The sequence below is a fragment of the Lagenorhynchus albirostris genome, chromosome 12, assembly GCF_949774975.1.
Source record: "Lagenorhynchus albirostris chromosome 12, mLagAlb1.1, whole genome shotgun sequence".
In the NCBI taxonomy this organism is placed as follows: Eukaryota; Metazoa; Chordata; class Mammalia; order Artiodactyla; family Delphinidae; genus Lagenorhynchus; species Lagenorhynchus albirostris.
The window spans coordinates 56,697,747-56,722,405 of NC_083106.1; the positions used below are offsets into that span (position 1 = coordinate 56,697,747).

At 35.7% G+C, this 24,659-nt stretch overlaps 1 protein-coding gene across 1 annotated transcript in view; it reads left to right on the forward strand.

The window, feature by feature from the left end:
* The window catches only part of ASCC3 (activating signal cointegrator 1 complex subunit 3), a 334,378-nt gene that overhangs the window by 171,573 nt on the left and 138,146 nt on the right, over positions 1-24,659 (forward strand). Inside the window, exons 16-18 of the mRNA XM_060167768.1 lie at positions 4,227-4,361; positions 21,074-21,265; positions 21,573-21,797. Coding sequence (XP_060023751.1) covers positions 4,227-4,361; positions 21,074-21,265; positions 21,573-21,797 — 552 coding nt within the window. The remainder of the gene's footprint in view (positions 1-4,226; positions 4,362-21,073; positions 21,266-21,572; positions 21,798-24,659) is intronic.

Here is a 24,659-nt window from a genome sequence, read left to right on the forward strand (position 1 = left end):
TAATTTTCTTAATGCTTATTAACCTCATCATGGTGTTAATACTTACCAGCTCTGAGGAAGTCTCCAAGTTCCTGTACAAAGAGTTTTAGCATCTCCGTTGAACTTGTTAGAAATGCAAATTCTTGTCTTGCCTCAGACCTACTTAATTAGAAAGGGGGTAGAGGGGAGGAGCAGCAGTTTGTGTTTTTAACAAGCCTGCCAGGTGATTTTGATGCATTCTAAAATTTGAGAGTTGTTGTTTTACTAAATGCAGTGTTTCACTTACAGGATATCCTTTAATCCTTACCATAATCCTATGACTCTAGTAACTATCTATGTACTAGAGGAAATAAAGATCAAAGAGGTTAAATAATTTGTTCTAAATCACACTGCTATTTAACAGTATTTCAAAGTAGAATTTTTGGTCTTTTTAAAATAATATGTCCTTCTCTCCTTTGAATACACTGAAACAATATCAGTTACTTTGGCAGTTTGGTTTTTTGAATGATCATTATCTGAGCTTTTATTTTTCATTAATTTTAATCAGCATCTCATTTGAAGAACACTTTCTTTGATAAGTCAAATAACAGGACCAGAACTCAGATTCACATACTTTCTTTCCCAGTCCAGGACTGATTCCATCATACATTTTTTAACTAAATGGCTTTTTAAACCAAAAATAAGTATATAAAATATTTTTAATTGCATTAACCTAACAAACCTCGAGTAAAAATTTAAACAGTTTTACAAAACAGTCAAAATTTACCAACATTATTGAGTTGAATCTACTGTTCTAATCTTATTTTAGACACACGCCCATTTAACTGCTGTTTGGTTACCAACAGCGTTTCTAAGATTAATTTGGAGTTATTTCTGCCGTATGAAACAGTGCTGTCCTCTCTGTTAGTTATAATTTTTATATGAGTCTATTTAAATTAATTAACCAAATTAACAAACCATAAAATCAAGTATGTTTATAGAGACCCCAAACCTTGTAATGGCCTCTGTTGGAGCCTGAGACAGAAAATTCTTAATAAGAAAAAGAGTTTATTTTACTGAATAAGACATGATGGATTCTTTAATAAAAAGAAATTGCTACTTTAGTTGTAACTAATATTTCTCTTGGCTGCAGTAGAAAATAATTTGCAAAGTGATAAGTTGACAAGTCAGACTTAAATAATTAATGAAGATTTAGGGTCATATTTTATTTTCCCTTATGTTCTCCATATCTGTTATTTTAATGGGATTTACATAATGTGGCATTTAAATTATGGAGAATAGAAATCGGGTTGTATTATAAAACCCTAGCCCATCTGGAGAATGATCTTGGGGCTATAGTGGTTATGTAAAATATCTTAATAATCCCTGATGTTTCATATGTATAGGTAAATAAAGATGGGTTATTAGGGAATCTTTGTAGTAGTGGTATTATATACGTTTTATTTATGTTTCCTTTTGAACTTCTTTTAACTTAGAAGAAGAAAACTAAGTTGGTGGTAACCATTAACTAATTTCACACAGTAGTACAGTGGAGATTTCAATAGTCGTTAATAATTCAATTTTTAGACCCCACTGCTAGATATTTTTACTCAGTTGGTTTTAGGGGAGGGCTCAGAAATCTATTTCAACAGGCCCCAGCAGTAATTCTGATGAAGTGGTCCCTGGGCCTCAGAGTAAGAAACTTTGAACGAAAACATACTTCTTCAAGCTAACACACTAAAATTACCAAGGATAAATACTCTAGACTAGTGTATGTAGCCTCCTCCATGCAGACTGCATCCTGCTTCTCCAGCCAGCTAGGGCTGATCCCTAGTGATTCTCTCTTGCCGTAACAGTAGAGTTCCAATTTGGTGCCTTGGAACATATTCATCATGGTATCCCCGGTGCTTTGGCCACTGTTTGGCATGCAGGAGGTATGTGTAAATGTCATGGCGTGGATGAGTGAAGGAGACCAGCTGTCTCCATGTTTGGCATTCCTGTGTTATCCGCACTCCATCCGTCTTTTGGATCAGCTCCCTAAATTATGTCTAGTTTTATCTCCCTCCTTAAATTGTATAGAAGAAGGGACTATGTCTTATCCATTTCATATCTCTCCTTCTAACAGTATTTTACACACACACATGTCCAGTAAATATATTTTAAGTAAAAATTATTTTGTGCTTATTTAATCCATCATACAAGATTCCCATCTCCATGAGGGCAGGGACCTTGTCTCTCTGTTTTTCACAGCAGTTTTCTCAGGGCTTGGTAGTGACTGCATGCTCAGAAACGTTTGAATGAATGGATAAATTAATAAAATAATAAATAACTTCATTTTAATTGAGATTTTTCTTAAAATTTAATGTTGGGGGTAAATGAGGTTTTGTGTGTGATCAAATTTATTTTTATATAAAAGAAAATAATCTGCCTTCCCCTTTAAAAAGAAACTCGTAGTTGAAATGTCCCTACCTTGTAGAAAGACAGGATGGTAGAATTTGACAGATTCTGAATTGAGGAAGCTTCAGCAAGGCATTATGGTTAATAGAATCTTCCATCTAACTTAGTATTAAATAGCTGATGTCAGGAATTATGAAAATATCGCAGTGAACTTAAATGGCAGTCTCTTGACATCCTGTGAGGTAAAGATGGTTCACCAGAAAGCTAGAGAGCCTGTGAAAAGCAGATTTGGTTTTTGGCAGGGGTGGGGGGTTGAAAATAAGGAAAACAAAAAATTTTCTAAGTATCCATGAAACTCTCTGAAATAAATTTTAGTAGCGTACTCTTTAGAAATATTCTTTTGATCATATTTCTTTTCAAATCACATTGGTATCAGAAAATAAGTTAGAGCTCTGATAAAGTGTGAAGTCTCAAGCTTTATGTCCTTGAAGGCTGTGATTAACTTACGTTAAATTTCTCCAGATGACTTGCAGGGCTTGTTTTACTTTCTCTAAGCACTTTGGGAGATTTTCATTGAGGAACTTCTGCTCTTCTCCAGATTATTTTCTCTCCTTTACTTTGAATACGCTCTAAAAGAATATTAGTTAAGTATTCCAGTTTCTTGAATGATGGTTATCTGAGGTTTTACTCTACTGTGAATTTTATCAGATCCTATATGTGGAACATTCCCTTTGACAAGTTTACTATGGGCTAATTATAAGATTACTATGAGTTAATTATACAGCATGTGCTCTAGATCTTTGTCATTCTGTCTCCTTTCTGGTCAAAGCCCAGGCCTCCTTCCCTTTTTCACTTTTGTTGGTCCTCAAAATGATCTTGTCTTACTCAGGTCAACTCTCATGAACCTATTAATTCCCTGACTAAAAACAATGTTGCGTGTCCTTCTAAGTGCGTAGCCTGCAAATAACACCAAAGTTCCAGCTTCTGGGAAAACAATTGACAGAAGAACATGGAGAGACACTGGGAAGACAGGCAAGAATTAGGAATTAGTCATGGCTCTTTGGGAAGGCTGGGGCTGAGCTATGGAGGGAGGGGACAGGGAGGTGGAAGCCAAAGAAGAAACATCACAGAGGAGAGAAGGCAGGCCCTGACAGGCAGCAAATGCAGACTGCTAGTCACTTCCTGATTTTATTCTCTTCATTTGCCTTCACATTCTTCCTGACTACTGTCCCTGGAAGGACTTTTTTTCCACTTCTTCTTGACAAAGCATCCAGACACTCACCTTCCCCGTAATTCAGATTTCCACAGTCGCTTTGTGAATAATTCCACAGGAAGGTCTGCCACAACAGAAAATTCCAAGTACCTCTCTAGAAGCTTTTTCATCTCCAGCAGTCCCCTAAACTCTATTCTAAATGGTTGTTCTTAGACATGACTTTGTCCAAGGAAGAGTGGTCTTTATTGTTTCCAGTTTCTTTAAACATCTTTATGATACTGGCAATTTCATTGACTGTGGAGAAATAAGGCTCTAGTATATTTTTATACTCTGTCCTCATAAGATATGACTGTGCTAATGAATCATGTCTTCAGAAGAGAAATGCACAAATTAAGTTCCACATTTTATATAATCCATTAATTGCATTCTGACTTCTGCCAATTATAGGCTAATAATAAAGCTATGTTATTGAATTTTACTTAACTTGCCTTTATCCTATATATACTTTGTTCTAAAATAAGCAAATGTTGAAGTATTCATAAACTGGGGGTTTATTTTGAAAAATTAATAGTTATTTATATAGGGTGATTTCCAGACTAGTATTAAGCCATCTTTTAATGAATTTGAGTATTAAATAAACTGCTTTCCTTTGTTTTAGGTGATGGTGTTTGTACATGCTCGAAATGCCACTGTAAGAACAGCTATGTCTCTAATAGAAAGAGCCAAGAATAATGGCCAGATTTCCTACTTTTTACCTACTCAAGGACCTGAATATGGACATGCAGAAAAGCAGGTAGGGAACAAATGGCAGCACAATACAAGAACTAAAGCACATAATGTACCAGATATACCAGATATTTTATATATGAAAGATCCATGGTTTCCAGTTTCCAATAAGTTAATTTTACAGATTTATCATGTTATAATTTTGACTTTTTTCTTGACTTTCAAAGGATCCGAATACATGTTGTGTCCAATTATCACTTTTTTCTATATGATTATAATTGTAGTGTTTAGTCCCATAGTTAAAGCATAAAATAGTTACATTTTATAAAATACATTAACATCTAATGGATTATTGTTCTTTTAAAGATACAATAGATAATTTTTTTTTAATTTCTAAGGTTAACATGGACAGATGTAATTTACATAAACAGAAGCTCTTTTTGAGAGTGAAAGTTTGAGACCAAAAAGGTTCAGAACAGCTGCCTTGCCACTCACTATACGCTCAAAGGACCTAAAAAGTCTGGGTCCTCATTAGAAACGCAGAACCTCAGGCCTCACCTGAGACTTACCACATCATAATCTGCATTTCTACTTGATCCCCAGATGATTTATGCACATTACAGTTTGAGAGGCACATCTCTAGGTAATTTGAGTATCGATAGTATTCTAATATTTATAAAAGGTTTTATTTAATTGTATCAAGTAATGATTTAGATCAAGAGTGGGCAAACTACAGCCCGAGGGCCAAAGGTGGCAACCTGTTTTTGTAATTAGTTTTATTAGAAAACAGTCAGAGCCCTTCCTTTGTCTTCTGTGGCTGCTTCTTTACACACAAGAGAAGAATTGAGTACTTGCTGCTGGGATTATATGGCTCACAAAGCCTCTGTCCCTTTGCAGAAAATTTTGCCCTGATTTAAAGCTATAAAAATAAATTTTTAAATAAAAAAACTATAGACATAAAATGGTAGTATCTTCAAAATATTTTATATGCATAACTTAAGATTTAACTGAGATTTGCTGAACAGCTGCCTGGCATTGTGCTCTGCGCCTTCACATTTACCATCTTAGTACAATGTATTCAGTTATTCAGATTGTGCTGTAAATTTCACCATTTTATATTGATATTTTAAATTCTGACTATGATAATCTGATGCAGGTTGTTTTGAATGTCAGATTCTCTTTCAGTGTAGCTACAAGGTTTATTCATTTTTTCCTTTTTTTTGCTTTATAAAGTTTTCTATTACAAACCACCTATTATGCAGCTTTGTATTCTTCCAGTTATTTATTAATTATGAATTTATGAGAGTCTTTGAAAAGTCAGGTCAGCATTCATAATGGTGAATTATGAAAGGTCTTGTTTCATTTCTTTGGAAATACAAAGCAGCTCTATTGTGTTTAAAAGCCAAGCCTTGAGAGCCACCTTGTGGATTTCTGGTTATTTTATACCTCTCAGTTCTGAGAGTTATTGCTATTCTAAATCATGAAGGTTTATTGTTTCATTGTTATAATAATAATATTCAATATTTATCAGCGTTTACTTGGGCCAGGCATTGTTTTCATTGCTTTCTATAACTCATTCAATGTTCACAACAACCTGTAATGTAGGTTTGTACTATTATTATCTCTTGATATGGCATTTGTGTATAAGTAATTCAAATATAGCATGAAATACTCTAAAGCATATAGAAATAATTTATGTAGAGGCATTTTCAAATGATATTTATTTAAAACCATGTCACCAAACGTATAATGACAGATCACTATGCTGAAAAAAAACGTGGAGACTGGAAAGTCCCTAGTCATTTTATTATACCTTTCTTTTTTTGATACTTTCATTATACTTGATTTTTATCCTGACCCACCTGTTATTATTGGGGTTTTTTAACAAGAATGGATTCCACAGACATTATTAATAAGTACATGTTTTCAAGGAGCGCTGTCCTATTCACCATTATACTCTTTAGTATAGCATTTGGCTGATAGTAGGTACCCCAAAATTACTTTTTTTTTTTGCCTTTGTTTCTTGGAGGCAGACATTATTAAGATATGTTCTTACTTTAGTTTTCTCATTTGATCTCTACCACTATTCTGCCCTTTAAAGATTCTTATCCCCATTTTACAGATAAGGAAACTGAGAAAAGAGAATAATTTTCCCAGAGACTCCCATGTAATAAGTGGAGCTATGATTTGAACCAGACTGACTCCAAAGTCTACCCTTTTCACTACAGTGCATCCTGTTTGTTCAAAAGCAAACAACAGGGCTTCCCTGGTGGCGCAGTGGTTGAGAGTCCGCCTGCCGATGCAGTGGGACACGGGTTCATGCCCCGGTCCGGGAAGATCCCACTTGCCGCGGAGCGGCTGGGCCCGTGAGCCATGGCCGCTGAGCCTGCGTGTCCGGAGCCTGTGCTCCGCAACGGGAGAGGCCACGGCAGTGAGAGGCCCCGCGTACCGCAAAAAAAAAAAAAAAAAAAAAAAAAAAAAAAAGCAAACAACATATCCAACCTTTAGAGCTTTGAATCTTTTTTTTTTTCCTTTAATAAAATGGAAGAACATTTCTTCAGCTCACCTATATCCCTCATTTCTCCGAAAGAGAGATTCAAAACAGTTGGCCCCTCCACAGTGAAAATTATTTATAACAAAAGATAAGGTAATCTTTCTGGATGTTTTCTCGAAGCTCCAGAATTTTAGATTATTCTTGTAAATCTAAAGTTGAATGTTTGTTCCTATTACTTGAAGTGCCTTTTAAACTTGAATGGTATTAACTTACTAGCAATTCTAAGGATGCTATTATGATGATGGCAGGAGATATTTCTTCTGATGTTTTTGAAAAATAGGAAATTAAGTACTCAGAACATTAAAATAAAATTAGAAGGTAAGTTTGCTATGGTAGTACATAGAAATTTAGCCTCCTGACTCCTGTTAATGGAAATACAACTAAATCCCTACCGTGCCACGGTGATCCTTTATCCCTAAGTGTTTAAAGTAACCGTCTCAATTCCTGACTCAGCAAGTATGGTTTTTAAAAGCATTTCTTCACAGTTTTATTCAACACACTGTAACTTTATTTGTATAAATAATAAATAAAACTCCATTAAGGATTCTTTTTCCCTGTGTGTGGGGGGCGGGTGTAGGGGAGGGCAGTGTGCATACATAATAAGGCTGTGTCTGTGCCTTAGCCACAGCTGAAGATGAGTCATTTCTTTCCAGTAAGTAACGGTTATACTTCATGACCCCTCATACCATTCCTATCTTTGATATCAAATTTACTCCCAGCTGGAAAAGCAACTATATTTCTAAATTGTCCACTGAAACAGGAAAATAGGGAAAAGAAAGTGAAATACCCCAAGGGTAGATTAAGCTACAGAGATGGAGCTTGCAGTTCTCCCTGGGGAAGGGAGTGTCTGAGGAATTACAAACGAGGCCCAAAGTAAGAGGACACATTAGCAAAAAGCTCTGGCTGTGACTTCACCTCTAGAAGCCCTGTGGCCTTAAACACCTAAACATTTCTTAAAGGTACTTTTTCTTCTATCAAATGGAGTAATAATGGGGTAAATAACACCTATTCTAGTAGTTTACTATGAGAAACAAATGAAATGATATATGAAATTATTTTGGAAACTAGCTGAAGAATGATAAAACATTACGTATCATATTCTGGAAATCTCCTTCTAGAAGTTTACTTTGCATATTACTTTTTGCCTCCTCCCACAAAGAAACTCTCTTAAGAAACCACTGTTTTCTGTAAGATAGAACATACCTTAGGGAACAGTAGCAGCTTGCATTTATACATAGAAATATATCATTAGGGATACAGACATTTTCATTATTAAGCCACTATTTGTTTGTTTAAGATTTATTTATTATTTATTTTATTTTTGGCTGCGTCGGGTCTTAGTTGCGCCACGCAAGATCTTTATTGAGGCATGCGGGATCTTTCGTTGTGGCATGCGGGCTTCTCTCTAGTTGTGGCAGGCAGGCTCCAGGGCAGGTGGGCTCTGTAGTTGTGGCACCCGTGTTCCAGAGCGCATGGGCTCTGTAGTTTGCGGCACACGGGCTCTAGTTGAGACACACGAGCTCAGTAGTTATGGCGTGTGGGCTTAGTTGCCCTGTGGCATGTGGGATCTTAGTTCCCCAACCAGGGATCGAACCTGTGTTCCCTGCATTGGAAGGCGGATTCTTTACCACCAGACCACCAGGGAAGTCCCCATTGTTTTTAATTATAATTTTAACTTTAAGTTGAATGAATTATTCCAATTAGGATCTTCAGATTCTGTTTCATTCTCCATCTCAGTCAAATAAATTATTTCCTTTAGGGACAAAACTTTTAACAGGCTTTAAATATTCTAGTACTAGGATGGATATTCCCACCCACCCTGTACGGTATTTCTCTGATTAATAGGCACTGATGTTGTTCGATTTCTTACATATATTAATGATATTAAAAGTTTTCCGTATAGGTAGATACAGTCTGTCATGCAGCAAGCCTCATGAATGTAGTGATTAGGAATATCTGTTAAACAAATCAGAACACTAGGAAAAATCGAGTAATAATATGTACCCTCAACCTACCTTAAAGTATCATTTTATGACTTTTTATTATTATCTAGATCTACCAACCATCGCCTGCTTTCATAGGTTAGCTTTAGCCTTTGCCTAAATTATAGGAATTTGGCTTTGATGTAAGTAATCTGATACTTAATATTGATCGTTTTAATTATTTCTGGTTTAGCAGCTTTCCAGTGTCAGTATAACCAAATAAAGTTAGAATTTCCTCTTCCTGGACTAGATGATATCTGTTAGCTAAAGAGAGTAGCAAGTACCTAAGAGCCCCCTTTCTCTTGTTTTTTTACTTTAGATAAGTGTAAACTTGTCTCAGAGTTTATTCTTTCCTCAGGCATGTCAACCTCCTTTCCTTTAGGAGGCTAATATATTAATTCTACTGTCTGTTTGTAACCACATAGAAAGAATGTTATAAGTATATTAATTTTTTTAAGTCAAATGAAAGAAAATAAATAAAACATAGATTTGAGTGTTTAATTGGATTTTTTTCATTTTCAAAGGGAAATAGGCTCTTTAGAATAAAGATTTTGAACCCAGGCAAACCTTGAAGGCCTATGTGTATTGTAGCAAATGGTAGGATTTCCTCATTTTTTTATGGATGGCTGAATAATAATCCACTGTGTGTGTTTGTGTGTGTGTGTGTGTGTGTGTATGTGTTTGTATCACACATTTGTTATTCTTTCATTCATTGCTGGATACTTAGGTCGTTTTCATGTCTTGGCTATTGTAAATAATGCTGCTATGAACATCGGGGTTTAGATATCTTTCCAACTGTTTTTGTTTCCTTTGGATATCTTCCCAGAAGTGGAATTGCTGGATCATATGGTAGTTCTATTTTTAATTTTTTGATGAACCTCCATACTGTTTTTCATAGTGACTGCGCCAATTTACATTCCCACCAACAGTGAGTTCACAAGAGTTCCCTTTTCTCCACATCTTCACTGGCATTTGTTATCTCTTCTCTTTTTGATGATAGCCATTCTGACCTTCTGATGAGTGTGAGATGATATGTCATTGTGCTTTTAATTTGCATTTCCCCAAAGACTGACTAGTGTTGTTGAGCTTCTTTTTATGTGCCTGTTGGCCATGGCCATCTTCTTTGGAAAAATGTCTCTTTAGGCCTTTTGCCCATTTTTAATTAGATTATTTGGTTATTTGCTATTGAGTTTAATGAGTTCTTTATATACTTTGGTTATTAACCCCTTATCAGATATATGGTTTGCAAATATTTTTTTCCCATTCTATAGGCTGTCTTTTTACTTTGTCAATTTCTTTTGCTGGGTGAAAGCTTTTTAGTTTGATGTAGTCCCACTTGTTTATTTTTTATTTTGTTGCTTGTGCTTTAGGTGTGATTTTCAAAAACTTATTACCATGACCCATGTCAAGGAGCTTCTTTAATGAGACCCTTTTTAAGACACACAGAAAGTAGCATTGGAATTTTATCTTTATTTAAGTAGCCTTGATTGCAGCAATTTTTGTTCCTGTGCTTTAAGATGTATTTTAGAAACATACAATAAATTTCTTAAAGCAAGTTTATACATCTTGTTAAAGAACCTTGCTGTGTTGGAAAAGTGTGTATGTTAGAATATTGTTGCTCTCTCATTTGAAAATACTTTAGTAGGAAAACCATTTTAAAAACATATAGATTTTATATGTAAAGATGTCTAATCCCTAGTGGTACAGAGATTTGTATTGATAAAATTTAAAGATCAAAATCACACTTCACAGTGATTTTTTAAAAAATTTTTTATTTCAGCATTTATTTTAAAATGGCGAAATGGGTATGAAGAATACAATTTTAGATGCGATTTCTCTTCTACTGATTAGGGTGCTCTCTCTAGAATGCTAACTTGTGTCTGTATAATTGGGTTGTAGTTAATACCAGGGTAGCTCATATGGGAACCAAGACCATCTTTCAAGGATTATAACGTGGAACAGGGGACACAGTACTTCTTTCTCCCCAGTTAAAGTACATAATTCGCACAGCTAGAATGACATATGGAAATTGGTTATGGGAATTAGGCTAGTCTGTGTCATTGTGAATTGACTATATACACATGAACCTCAAACTGTTTTTAGTGGTTGTCACTCAGTGAATACTTACTGAGTGTAAGCTACCTACCAGTCACTATGGTAGATCAATAGGTATCAAGATAGATAAACTCTGCTGTCAACCTGTTTAAAGTGGATTGAGAAAATTGTGTTGTATCAATCAGGATTCATTAAAGGAAACAAACCATTGTTCTATATTTTAAATAGAAAATAATTTTGTGAAAAGAAGTTAGGTAATTCCTAGAATGTTGATAAGGTTGGAGTTGTAGAAGTCAGGCAACTACCACTGGAACTGTTGAGTTTAAGAACCAGCAGCCATACCATGGTGGTGGTCCAGCATGTAGAAGCTACACCTGCTACTAGATACCTTTCATCCTTCATGAACATGCTGGAAAACCAAATTTTGAGTATATAGTACATCCATTATAACTTTTAAGCCTCATTTCTCCAAGATTTTGCTTGCCAGCAAAAGAAAACAGCAGAAAATGGTTTCCTCTTCACTTCCATTGCCTAGATCTTGCATGAGTGCATTTAATAAGCAGAATGGATTTTTGTATCCAGTACCCTGACTACAAGAGATCTGGGAAGTACAGATTTTACCTTCTAGCTCATGCAATACAAGAAGGCCTCATTGAAGGAGGTGGACTTGCATGCTGATTAACATTCTTTGTGTTAATTGAGAATGGAAATATATTTTGGAAGAAAAAAAGTAGCTGCCCATTTATTTTTATGGAGCTTATGTTCTGGCTGAACAGAAAGATTAACAACTAATTAAATAATTGATTTTAATTACATTGTATTAAATAATAAAGAGGGATTAAGTGCTAAAAGAAAGTAAAATTGGGAGGACGCTTAGCTAACACAGTGACATTTAAGGTGAGATATGTACACAAAGCAAAGGACAGCAGAAGAATGTTCTAGGAAAAGTCTCTGACACCAGAAAAGCAATAGCACATTGAAGGATGTGGATAAAATCAGAGTGACTAAGAAACGCAGAAAATGATGGGGAGTGGTAGATGCCATGCTTATAGCATGAGTCTAATGTTGTAGGCAAGGACCAGATTGTGAGGGCCCTGTTTATCATGTTACAGATTAGGTATTTTATCTTAAAAGAAATGGGTTATGATTAGAGAAGTTTGAGGAAGGGAGTGGCATGTCATTAGCTATATTCCCCTCAACTAATAATATAAAAATAAAATGACAATTTGAGCACACAAAACAAGTAATTTTCCTAACAGAGTTGTGCTTTTAAGAAAGATCACTACACACAGGCAGGGCAGGAGAGAGTGGGAATACCAGTTAGAGATGTGGATTCATTGGAGCATATTTAGGAAATAGAATTGATTGACTTGGTAGTTAATAGGGTATGAAGGGTTGAGGAAGAGAGATCTGGAAGTTTTCTGGCTTCTTAAAGATGTCTGGCTTAATATTGTTGAGTGGTTAGTTGGGTCATTTATGAGGAAAAAGTAGTAGAGAAGGATTACTTTTGAGGGAAGGGTACATATCATGAATTCCATTTGGACGTGCTGAGATGAGGTGCCTGGGATACTTAGAGGTGTAGAGTAAGCATCTGGATGGATATGTAAGTCTAATGTATCAGAAGCTCAGTCTGTTTTGGAGTGGGAAAACCATAGGAGTGGATATGAGTGGTAAAAGAGCCTAAGACCAAGTCTTGAGGAATTCTGCTATTTAATGATTAGAGGAGAATGAGCCAGCAGAGGAGCCTCCAAGCACTGGAGTATACCCCGGAGTAAATGTCATAGAGGCCAAGGAAAAGAGCGTTTCAAAGAGAAGAAAGAGATCATCTATACTGACTGCTGCAGTGAGTGGTCAAGTAATGTGAGGGCTGCAAAATACACTGTACTTAGCCACGTGGAGGATATTGGTGACCTTATTCAGGGCCTTTTCACTCCCAGAGTGGAGAGCAAAAACTAGATTAAGGTGGCTGATGAATGTAGATTAAAGTGTAAACATCAATTTTGAGAACTTAATTTATATACAAAAGGAAAATGGATAGTATCTAGAAAATATGAAATAGTACTCAGAAAGGTAGACATACTATTTTTCTTTTCAAGGTGGAAGTGATAGGCTTATATTCTGTGGAAACTATTCAAGAGAGAGTGAAAAAGGATTGAAATTGATTGATTATTCATATAAGAAAGGAAAGAGACCACAGATAACCTATAAGAGTCCTGAGAATTTTCAAGAGGCATGGGATCCAAAGAAGAAGTAGAGATTTTCCTTAGATAGGAGTTAGGGCACTACTGTTAAAACAGAAGAGAAAATTAGAAAGATGGGTTCTGATGCAAATAGGTTTTAGGTGTATGGCAGGAAGATAAGGAAGCTTCCTGTGACGTATTGTATTTTCCTTGGGAAGTAGTTGTTAAGGTCATTCTCTAAGAGTCAAGGATAACCAGGTGGTGAGAAGTTTGTGGAGAGCCAGTCAATGCATAATGTAGACATTGTGAGACATGCGACAACAAACTGACCATAGAGACATCACAGAATTGCTATCCAATGTTAAGGGCTTGTTGAGATTGTGATCATGGATTTAGACTGGTCTCTAGTTGCCCTTGTATGTAATTTTTCTTAAGCATTAGCTACCTTGGGTCATCTGAGTTTGACATTCTGCCAGTCTTACATGGCAAAAGGGCAGATGAGTTTAAGAAATGGGCAGGAATGTGATTAAAATCTTGGACTGTGTCATCTGCACTGGCGAAAGAACCAGAATAAAGACTGGGGCAGGGATGGAGAGGGCGTGCTGCTGATGAATATTAAGAAAGTAGAGGAACTGTGATCTGGAAGTATCATTAACGATAAAGAAAGAGCTTAGAAAAAATTAGTTGGGCATGCTTGACATATAGGAATCTTTGGTCAGAAATTGAGGTGTTTGCACCAGCGATTTTGGTTTTGGAAGTAGTACAGTTGTGGGTTGATGACAGGCCTAGAATACAATTGTTGGTATGGCTAAGATGAGACAGAGGAGATGTCAGTGGAAATGAGGGTGTCAAGGAATTGAAGAGCGAAGGTTTTAGATGTCCACATGGAAAATACTGTCACCGAGGATCATGATAGGAAATGGGATAGACAGAAAGACTAGGAGCCATACGTATGGAGTCTTCATTGGATAAGGTAGGGTAACAGATGACATAGCAGATATACTGAACCTTAAAGGAACAGAGGTTTTTGTAAAAAGTTAGTACAGGCTGACCTGGTAATGGTGAGAGGGAAGAGAGAGATCATCCCCCACCACTTGAAAGATATGCATGGAAAACAAAAGTCCATGGAAAAGAGTCAAGTTTCAGTTAAGGCAGGGTGGGAGATGAGGTTGATTTAGTTTGCTTATTACTGAGTGGCAATTCCAGAGAATAGAGTGAAGAATTTCATACCCTAAGGTGGAGCAATAGTAGAGGAAGTAGGGAACCGACTCAAGAGTGAAGAAATACCAAGTATTATGGGAACAATAGTATAACAGGGCATTGGTTCCCCATTACCTGTTTCCATGCCAGCTGTCAGAATCAGAGTATCTGGAACTAAGACACTAACATTTTAACATGATCCTCAGAAGTTCTGATCATAGCTAGATTTTGTTGATCGTGTGAACAGATGGCTAATAGGCCTTATCCTGAGAACAGGGTGGGAGGTATGATGTGTTTCCTTCTGAAAGACTTGTGGAAGACAGAACATTGCCATTCTTGGCTCTCTTGGTGTGGACGCCAGAGGAGCGATTTCAGATGTCTCGGTGATAAGGGTTTAAAGTGGAATAAGAGCTTTGAAAGAGAGAAAGAGAAAGGATGGGGAAAGATGATACTCCTTAGATCTCTAAACTCCCTTGTCAAAAGATAAGCCAGGTATTGGTTTATGCTCCTAACAATGTAAGCAGGTCCACTGATTAACTTTATAACTTTATTGAATGATAAAAATTGCACATACCAAAGATGAGGACTCTATAATATTTTGTCCGATATTGATAAGGCATACATACTCACTAGTAATTGTGAAAAGAGAATGGTATCATTTGGGAGAAACTATTTGCCTCCTTCTGGTTAAATTTTAGTTTTTATAATGACTGTTAAGTTATTTCTTCCTAATGGATTTGAAATAATCCACATTAAAGCGGACCTTATCAAGATAAATTACCTCAGAAGGCTTACAAAGGTCACTAAATTATTTATGCCATTTCTTATTGTTCTTTCATGCAGAGTTTGTAACTGAGCTGAAGGTCTTGTGTTACTTCTGTATATTTTTTTGTCTTATGGAGGAAAAAAACTAATTTGTTTCCTTTTAATATCTTCAGTTACTTGCTGTCAGCCTTTGTTCTTTAATCATGTATTTGTGTTAGTTTGGAAGTCAACTTTGGCAAGTGGTTACATTTTATTTTAACCTTATTCATTTTAAAAAGTACTCATACTGATTTTCTGTGTCATAGGTAGGAAAAAGATATGTAAAGTCATGGAAGGAAACTTGGGGCATGCTTTCACTAGCGGAAAAAAATTTAGTATCCTCTGTGTGCTAATGGATTCTTAGCAGTTGTCCATTCTATTCTAATTTTACTGACAATAAAGCTATGTATGGGAAGTTCACTTGTGACAAGTGGAAATATAAAGACTGAGGAAAACAGGTTTACACAATTCTTCTGCTACACACCTGACTCCGTTTACCTTTCACAGCTGGTGTTCTTTTGTGCTGAATTTCCATGTATAGAGATACTTTATCCAGTGAGTATAGTATTGGATCTCAAATGGCTTTCTCAGAGAATCCGATGCTCTGTTCAGACAGTGTGAACAGCGTGAATTATACCCCTCCAGTCCTGCAGAGGCTAGCAAAGCCCAGACTCCAGGTATAGCTCACGCTGAAAAAACAGGTGGAAAACAACTACTGTCCTGATACTTGAGGAAGCAGCAGGCATCTTATAATAAGTTTAGCTCCGTAACTCATGGTCTTAACCATCTTTCTCCATTGATTTCTCCAAATAAAACTCCTATTAAAAACCTTCTTCCATTTATGTTTCTTTCAAGGGAAGGTTTTGTACAAACTGCCATTGTGTGTGTCTGCATGTGAGTTTCAGTATGAAAAAATTGGATTGTGTTAGGCACACTTTTATGTCTCATACTTTTTTCACTTAGTAATACATCATGGAAATCTTTCCAGATCAACACTGAAAGATCTAATTCATTCTTGTAACAACTGCGTAGTGTGCCCCAGTGTGGACATTATCTTAATTCATTTACCCAGTCTGTCTTGATGGATACTTTTGTTGTTTCTAATTATGTTGTATTGTAAACAGTGCTGCAGTAAACATCCTTGCTCACACTCTTGGCAGTTGCAGTGATGTCCACTGGGAAAATTCCTGGCAGTGGAATTTATTTATCAACATGGTACATGCATTTAAAATTTCGGTGAATGAGTGGTCCTGAATTGCCCACTGAAGAGATTGTTCCAACTTACATTTCCTGGAACAGTAACTTCCTCCCACCTAACTTTGCCAGCACTGAACAGCGTTAGAGTTTTTGAGATTATGACAGATTAATAGGCAAAAAAATGGTACTTCATTATTATTTTGACTGTCATTTCTTTATGAGTGAAGCTGAGCATTTTTCATATTTGCCATTTGAATTTCTTTTTCTGTAAATTGCATGTACTGTTCTATGTGTTACAAACATTTTTCGTACTTAATCTTTGATTTTTATTAATTTATGAATATTTTTACCATAATGAGATTTTTTTCAGGTTATTTACAGTATTTGGGCTTAGTCTTACTTATAAAGATCACACTCACTTCATCATGATTTCCTCCAGCCCCCTTTTTTTTTTTTTTTTTTTTTGCGGTACGCGGGCCTCTCACTGTTGTGGCCTCTCCCGTTGCGGAGCACAGGCCCCAGACGCTCAGGCTTAGCGGCCATGGCTCACCGGCCCAACCGCTCTGCGGCATGTGGGATCTTCCTGGACCGGGGCACGAACCCGTGTCCCCTGCATCAGCAGGCGGACTCTCAACCACTGCGCCACCAGGGAAGCCCTACAGGTTTACTTTTAAGGATGAACTTCAGTATCACTTCCAAGAAATAACGTTTATCTTTTAGTTGAGTTAGTGCATTGATTTACAGATTAAGTTAGTGAGAATTGGTATTTTCACCAAACCAAGTTTTCCCATCTCAAAAGCAAAGCATTTCATTTCATTTCTTGAATGTCCTTCAGCAGTATAATAATGCTTTCTTCATGTAGGTGCTACCTATTTCTTGTTTTTTCTGTTTTTGACAGCTTTTATAAATGTGCTATTTTCTTCCCTTTTATTTTCTAACAAGTTATTGTCTATATACAGAAAGACTTTTTAAAAATATTGATTTGGGGGAGTGTCACCTTTCTGAATTCAATCATTATTTTAGTTAGTAGTTTTTAATTAATCCTCAGTTTTCTAAATAAATGTTTATTTCATCTGCAACTAATAATTGCTTTGACCTCTTCTGTTCCAGTATTTCTACTTTTTATTATTTTCTCATGTCTAGTTCCATTGTCTAGGACATTGGTAAGCTGATTGTAAACATCTTTGCCTTGTTCCTAACTTAAATTGATATACGCCTAATGTTTTATGACTCAGTGTGGTTTGAAATCGATGTTTCGTCGCCTCTGCTTATCAATGTGGTCTTTTGTGAGATTTCAGTGCCTGGAGATGATCATACATTTTTTCTTCTTTGACTTATTAATAAATATGTTAATATATTTATAGGTATAGTGCCCTTGCATTCTGGGGTTTAATTTACTTAGTTGTGGTATATTGTTTTAATGCACTGGTGAATTCTGCTTTCTAAAACTCTTTACTATTTGGATTAATATTCTTAAGAGAGATTTCTCTATTGTATTCTGTTTTCTGCTGCTTTATCAGGTTTTAATATCAGTGCTATTACACTGCCTCTGTAAGATTAATTTTTAGACTTCTATTTCTGTGCTCTAGGGCCTCTTAATAACACTAGAATTAATTTGTCTTTAAAAAGTATGAAAGCCTAGATGTTAGATAGCCTTTATATTTTCTTCCATTGCTTTTATTATAATTTTCTATCACTTTTAATATGAATGTTAGTAACATTTTCCTAGAAAATCATCTGTTCCAAACATTTTTAATGATGGAATATATTGAATTTTTCAGAATACTCTTCTGATTCTTTAAAATTGTGATGTATTTCTGAACACTTCTTTTTCACATTACTAATTTTGTGTCTTTGTGCTTGTGCTGTTGTGCTCGTTTTCCACTATATATCTCCTTTTACTTAAAAGCTAGACAGTAAATATTTTAAGCCTGGAAACATATGATGTCTGTCACACTCCTCAACTCCCCTATTGTAGCTCAAAATCAGCCATAGACAATATGTAAACAAACTGATATGGCTGTGTTTCAATAAAACTTTATTTACAAAACAGGCAGTTGGCACATAATTTGCCAACTCCTGCTGCCCAGTAATAGACATTGTCTATTTTTATTTTTTTCTTTTAAGATTAGAGTTTTTATGTTTACTTATCAATTTCACATCTTAAAAATCAGATTCTATTTTAACTTTATTAGGGCATTTCTCCTTTTTTCCTTGGCTTTGTTATATATTTTGTTTTTATAGATTTCTGAATTAGATGCTTGATTTACTTATTTATTATATTCTTATTTAGTTATATAAATATTTCAGGTGTGATGTTTTCTGAGAGCACAGCTTTACTCCATCCTATAAGTTAGGGATGGGGAACAGATCAGGGGGTGCCAGGAGTTGTAAGTGGGGAGGGTTTAACTATAAAGGAATAACAAGAGAATTTAAGGGGGGTAAAGGAACAGTTTTGATCCTGATTATTATGGTGGTTACACAATTTGAACATATGCCAAAATTCGTAGGACTGTACACCAAAGTGGAAAGAGAATTTTACTGTATGATAATTTTTTAAATAAGATTCTAAAACATACTCATCCCTGGGCCTCCACCCCAGGATTTCTTGTTTATTTGTCCTGTGAACTAGGCTAGATCGCAAATGGCAGATTCAGATTCAAAGACAGTTGAGAATGAACATCCCAGTCTTATTTTAAGATTGTTGTCACTTCATGTCTCTAATGAATCAATAAAAAAGCAATGCACATAAAGCAATTATACTCCAATAAAGATGTAAAAAAAAGTATTAAATATGCTTCATAATTTAAAAAAAAAAAAGCAACGCACAGAATGTGAGCAGGAATAGAGACAAAGGCGAAGTGACTCCTGGCACTTCTTGGTTGCTTACAGAGAACGAGCTGGTTGAACCCACCTGGTCAGAGTTGGAGGTGATGTGTCAGCACCCCGTGATCTACCTGCTACATTATAAGAATATTTTTCACCGCAGTTACATATTTCCTGCGTTCAGCTTCTTGCTATGTCATTGGTGTCACAAGCCAAGTCTTACCTCAACTGGATGTTGACTGAGAATCTGCATTTATAACAAGCACATCAGGATATTCCAGTGCAGGGGTTCACGGACAGCAGATTCACCCAAAACAAAGAGCCATCCAGCAGTATGATTTTTTTTCCGTCTGTCTCCAAGCAGTATTTTTTAGTTTCCTCTGTTAGCTCTGAATGTTCACTCATGAATATTAGCGAAGAAATGAAGTAGGTGAAGTGTTTTTCCTTCTTCTACTTTGACCCCACTAGGGAGCTCTATTATATACTAACAAATACTCCATAACGTGGAGCCCGTATTTGTGAGACCGACAATAACACACGTCTGAAAAGATGGAAGTTAAGGCAATATGATCCAAATGTAGTTAATAATAAAGTATATTTATACAATTATTTCTAAGAGGCTGACCACACGGCACAAAAATGAAATAATACCCTTCCCTTGAAACTTAATGAAGATAACTTTTTTGTGTATATGTGTATTTTGCTTGGGACTCAACAAGGCTCAAAATTCTAAGTTGTTATTTACTTGGCTGGCCACTAGATGGTGGGGTTTGTTAATGTTTTCCCTTCCATTTTATATCTGTAGCAGATTTCATGGAGTGCAGTTTTCTTAGATCATCTTCTTAGTTAATTATTATTAATTTAGAAGTTTAAAATATTAAGTGACCTTAGAGATAATCAGCGTGACTATACTAGAACCCCATTCCCTGCCAGTGTAGTGCCCCTTACGTGAAAACTGTGGAAAACGCTGTTTCAAAAGAAGCTATCAAGATGTTGATCGTGAAATTTTCAGAGCAGTAGCAAATAAGCACAGAATGTGATGCCCAAACAGAAGCTTTGACTATATGGACACTTTTGTTAATCCATAGTCTTTAATTTTGCAGAAAAGAATTTCCCCGTTGTACAGTGAGTCGTCAGTGAATTTTGTAAGATCTGCTGTGGCACTCATACAGATTGCAGATAAGTGGACCATATCCCACATCTGAGGTCAGACCAGGCCAAAGAACTGACCTCAGAAGCGAAGTTAGTATATTCAGGGCAGATGTAAAGTTGAGGAGCTAAGACAGGTGACCGGTGCCCTCCTGTTAGAGATCAGCAGGAACACAGGTGTTGGGGAAGCACAGTTGGGTTTATTGGCTCTTACTATGAGAAGGAGCGCATGTCCCGTGGAACCAGGGGCATCTCAGTAAGAGGGAAAGGCTTCCAAGGCAATGGGTCTGGAACAGAAAGTGTAAAGACCCTGAGGCAGGTGTGGATTTGTCAAAAAAAAAAAAAAAAAAAGGGTTGGGGGGCACTTAGAGAAAAAGCCAGCTCTTGTGTCTGGCCTGAGTAAGTAAGTGAGGTTCAGGAATGGGAATGATTTCTGTAGGTCTTGCATCCTAAGGACTCTGGCCTTTACTCTGAATGAGTTGGAAGCCACTGAGATTTATGCTTATTTTTAATAGAGTTTTTTTGAAAGGATAGGAAGCAGGTAATACTGATTGATTGCAAGAAGAGGACACCTGAGTGAAAGAGACACTTGCTTTTACCTTCTTTCCTTTTGGATTTTGTGCCATGTTCAGGGTTACCTATTTTTTAAGATAGAAGAAATAAAATTTTTAATGATTTTGTATAAAACATTATATACTAAGACTTAGTAAGACCTTAAGATACTTAAAAATAATTCTGTGCTCTCTTTGATAAACTCATTCAAGAGACGATAAATAACAATTGCTTTTAAATGCTAAATAACACTTTTATGTTTTGTTGATATCTACTCTAGGTGCAAAAGTCAAGAAATAAACAAGTACGAGAATTATTTCCAGATGGTTTTAGTATTCATCATGCAGGAATGCTTCGTCAGGACAGAAATTTGGTTGAAAGCTTGTTTTTTAATGGGCATATCAAAGTCCTCGTCTGTACAGCTACATTAGCCTGGGGTGTCAATCTTCCTGCTCATGCTGTTATTATTAAGGTGAGAGCTTACCTTCCTTTGCGCATGGATTTGTGGTATCTTAAAACAAACCTGTGGATTGATTTATTTGAAAATATTGATTTGGCTGCTTCAGTGACTTTGAATGTTATTTATATAAGGTCAGAGCTATATTCTCCAAAAGAATCTAGTTTATATTGTGAAAATTTAACGCTATCACAGATGATGAAAGGATTAGTTAAAGTACACTTTTGAGATCTTGCCATATTTGCCTAATTTCAGTATTCAGCTCATCAGGATTATATTTGTGTGTGTTTATGTAAATTTTTATTAACTTTTCCTCATCTAGGGAACACAAATATATGCTGCAAAAAGAGGCTCCTTTGTTGACCTTGGAATTTTAGATGTCATGCAGATATTTGGTCGAGCTGGAAGACCACAATTTGACAAATTTGGGGAAGGAATCATCATAACAACCCATGATAAACTCAGCCATTACCTCTCTTTGCTCACTCAACAAAACCCAATTGAGAGTCAGTTTCTGGAAAGCCTTGCAGATAACCTAAATGCAGAGGTAAGATCTAATGAGTTAAAGGTTGGAATAGAATCCTCAGCTTCAAGAATGACCAAGAAAAATAGAGTTTGAGTTGATTGCTATTTCATGATATTTAATAATACATTTTATTTCATATGCAGTCATAAGACACAAGAGGTGGAATGGCAATATTATTGATGAGTTCAGAGCAATATAGAATGCAAATGATTAACTGATAAGAACTCATTGCTTAAAGACGATACTTTTAAATCATGAGGTTTTGTTATAGGACAGAAATCTAACCAAAGCTATACAAACTGGGGAAACAGACATAGCAATAACAACAACTATATTTGTCCTGCACTTCAATAAAGTTTATTATGAAGTATTTTATAAAGTTTTTATAAGGTTAATAATGCTCTTCTGTCTTAGATCATTTGATTAACTTTGTTATAGAAAATATGATTGCTTAAATTGAGCTACAATATTATAGTTTATTTCATGTGTGATGTGTGTTTGTGTTAAGATTTTGTTTTTTGTTTTTTTTTACTCAGGATTACTTCTATTGTTTTAATTCTAGAATTTTCAACCATAGCAACCATTCACAAATAGTTATAGGTTAGCTTTACATATAAAACCTTCCAGTAAATACTCTGGAGAAGAGCAAGCACATATGAGTTTAGTCCCTATACTTTAAGATCTTAAAATAAAATTATCACAATAACTTATGTTGACCACCTTTCTGCCATTGTGTAAAATAATGTTTTTGTTATACCTTTCATTTTCAGAAGTATGTCTTTAAGGCCAAATTTTACTGGACCCTATCAGAATTCTGAGTGACATCACATGTTAGGAATTCAGTTAGGCTCAAACATTTACATTAAAAAGCCACAGTCAAGATAAACCTTGACATTTTAATAGACTACTAAAAAGAAAATTATTTCCTTTTCTTGGAGGTACAAACATAACACTTTCCACTAATAAGACTCCGTAGATAAGAAATTAATGTCACAGGTGACTTGTATAGTCACCATTATTGTGTTAAGATTTAAATAGCAGACCCTGGACGCCTAAATAACATCTTAACTGGTAAAGAGGATGAACATTCTTAAGAGTCTGTGTGTCGAACAATCAAATGAGGTTTTGCTGTTTTCACTGCATTTTTAATTGTTGCTCTGTCATCCAACACTTTCCTACTTCTTTCCTATATCCCTTCTTACCATTAAAGCTGACTCAATTTTTGAAAGTAGGTGGGATATAACTATTAAATAAATGAATAAGTGAAATATTTGAACTGAAATATTACAGAAATTTCACTTATATTCTATTCATGTTATTTAGAAGTCTTTTTAGAGGATGAAAAACACACTCAGTATGCAGTTTCCTCTGTTTTAAGGAGTATATAGTCCAAAAGGGAGAAAAAGACACAAAAACACAGTGCAATAATGTTGGTGAGTAATAAGTTCTAAAGAAGGATTCAGTAGAAGGAGAAAATACTCTTGGCCCCAGCTTATCAGGAAAGGCTTTGTTCATGAAGGTGGTAAATCTGGGTTCAGAAGATTAGGTAAGGTTTAGAAGATCTAGTTGGAAGTTAGAAAAAAATCATGAAAGATGCTGGTTTCTAGTAGCATAATTACAAGAAAGTGAAAAAGATTAGGAAATGAATTATGATATTAGGCATATCTCCAAAGGAAATATATCTCAGTTTCAATCCTCATTACCTATTATGATGGCATGGTTTAAATAATTAGGTCTTGGTCATGGGTCACCAGTATCTATGATGGATTAGTCTAATGTACAAAGATAGTAATAGTAATCCTTCAGTGGACTGAGGACGCACAAACCTGCTGGGTGCTTTTTGTATATTCTCTCAGTACTGCTACTAAGGAGATATTATTGTCCTCAGAGAGATAGGTAACTGACCGAAGGTCATTCAAGTACTAACCTTTGGAGTTCAAACGCAGGTCTTTTTAACTACAAACTTAGTCTTCTTATTATAGCCTAGATTTCTGATATATAAAATATAGTAACTTAAAGGTGAATACATTTCTCTATATTAATCAACCTACCATTTGCCTTCTTCTAAGACCAGGACTAAATATTTTCCAAAATGGTAGTAATAATTTCTCTGACTTACAATAAAAAGCAAGGCTGTTTTTTTTTTTTTTTTTTTTTTTTTTTGCAGTACGTGGGCCTCTCACTGTTGTGGCCTCTCCCATTACGGAGCACAGGCTCCAGACGCGCAGGCTCAATGGCCATGGCTCACAGGCCCAGCCGCTCCGCGGCATGTGGGATCTTCCGGGACCGGGGCACGAACCCGTGTCCCCTGCATCAGCAGGCTTTCTGTCAACCACTGCGCCACCAGGGAAGCCCAGCAGGGCTGTTTTATACAATTTTTCTAGAAAAACATTTCAAGAAAGACTACATCTTTGTAAACTTAGAATTATTTTCCTTGATAGCTTTTTGTAAGTGGTAAATTAAACACAAAATGGTGATGTTTTTATACAGAAGACACAGGTGAGTAAAATACTTCTCTGGTCTTCAAGAAATTCTTTTTCTTAGGGACTATAATAAAATAAATGAAACTATTTGGTCAAGCCTTGAGAAATTAAAAATCAATTGTAGCCCATAGATTCACCTCATATTCATAAAATACTTATTAGGGTTTGTCATTTTCAGAAATGTCAACTAACTGTAATGATAATTCCATTTAATGCCATAAATGGCATTCAAATAATGAAGCATATACCCTGAAATTTTTAGGTAATATGGTGAAGTATAGCCATTGCTAAAATTTCTTTATCATATTTTGTCTACTAGACTAGCTCCCATTTAAAGTAAATTTTCTTCTTAGGGAAACAAACTCCCTTAAATTATAGTTGAGTGTGAAATTAAATTTGG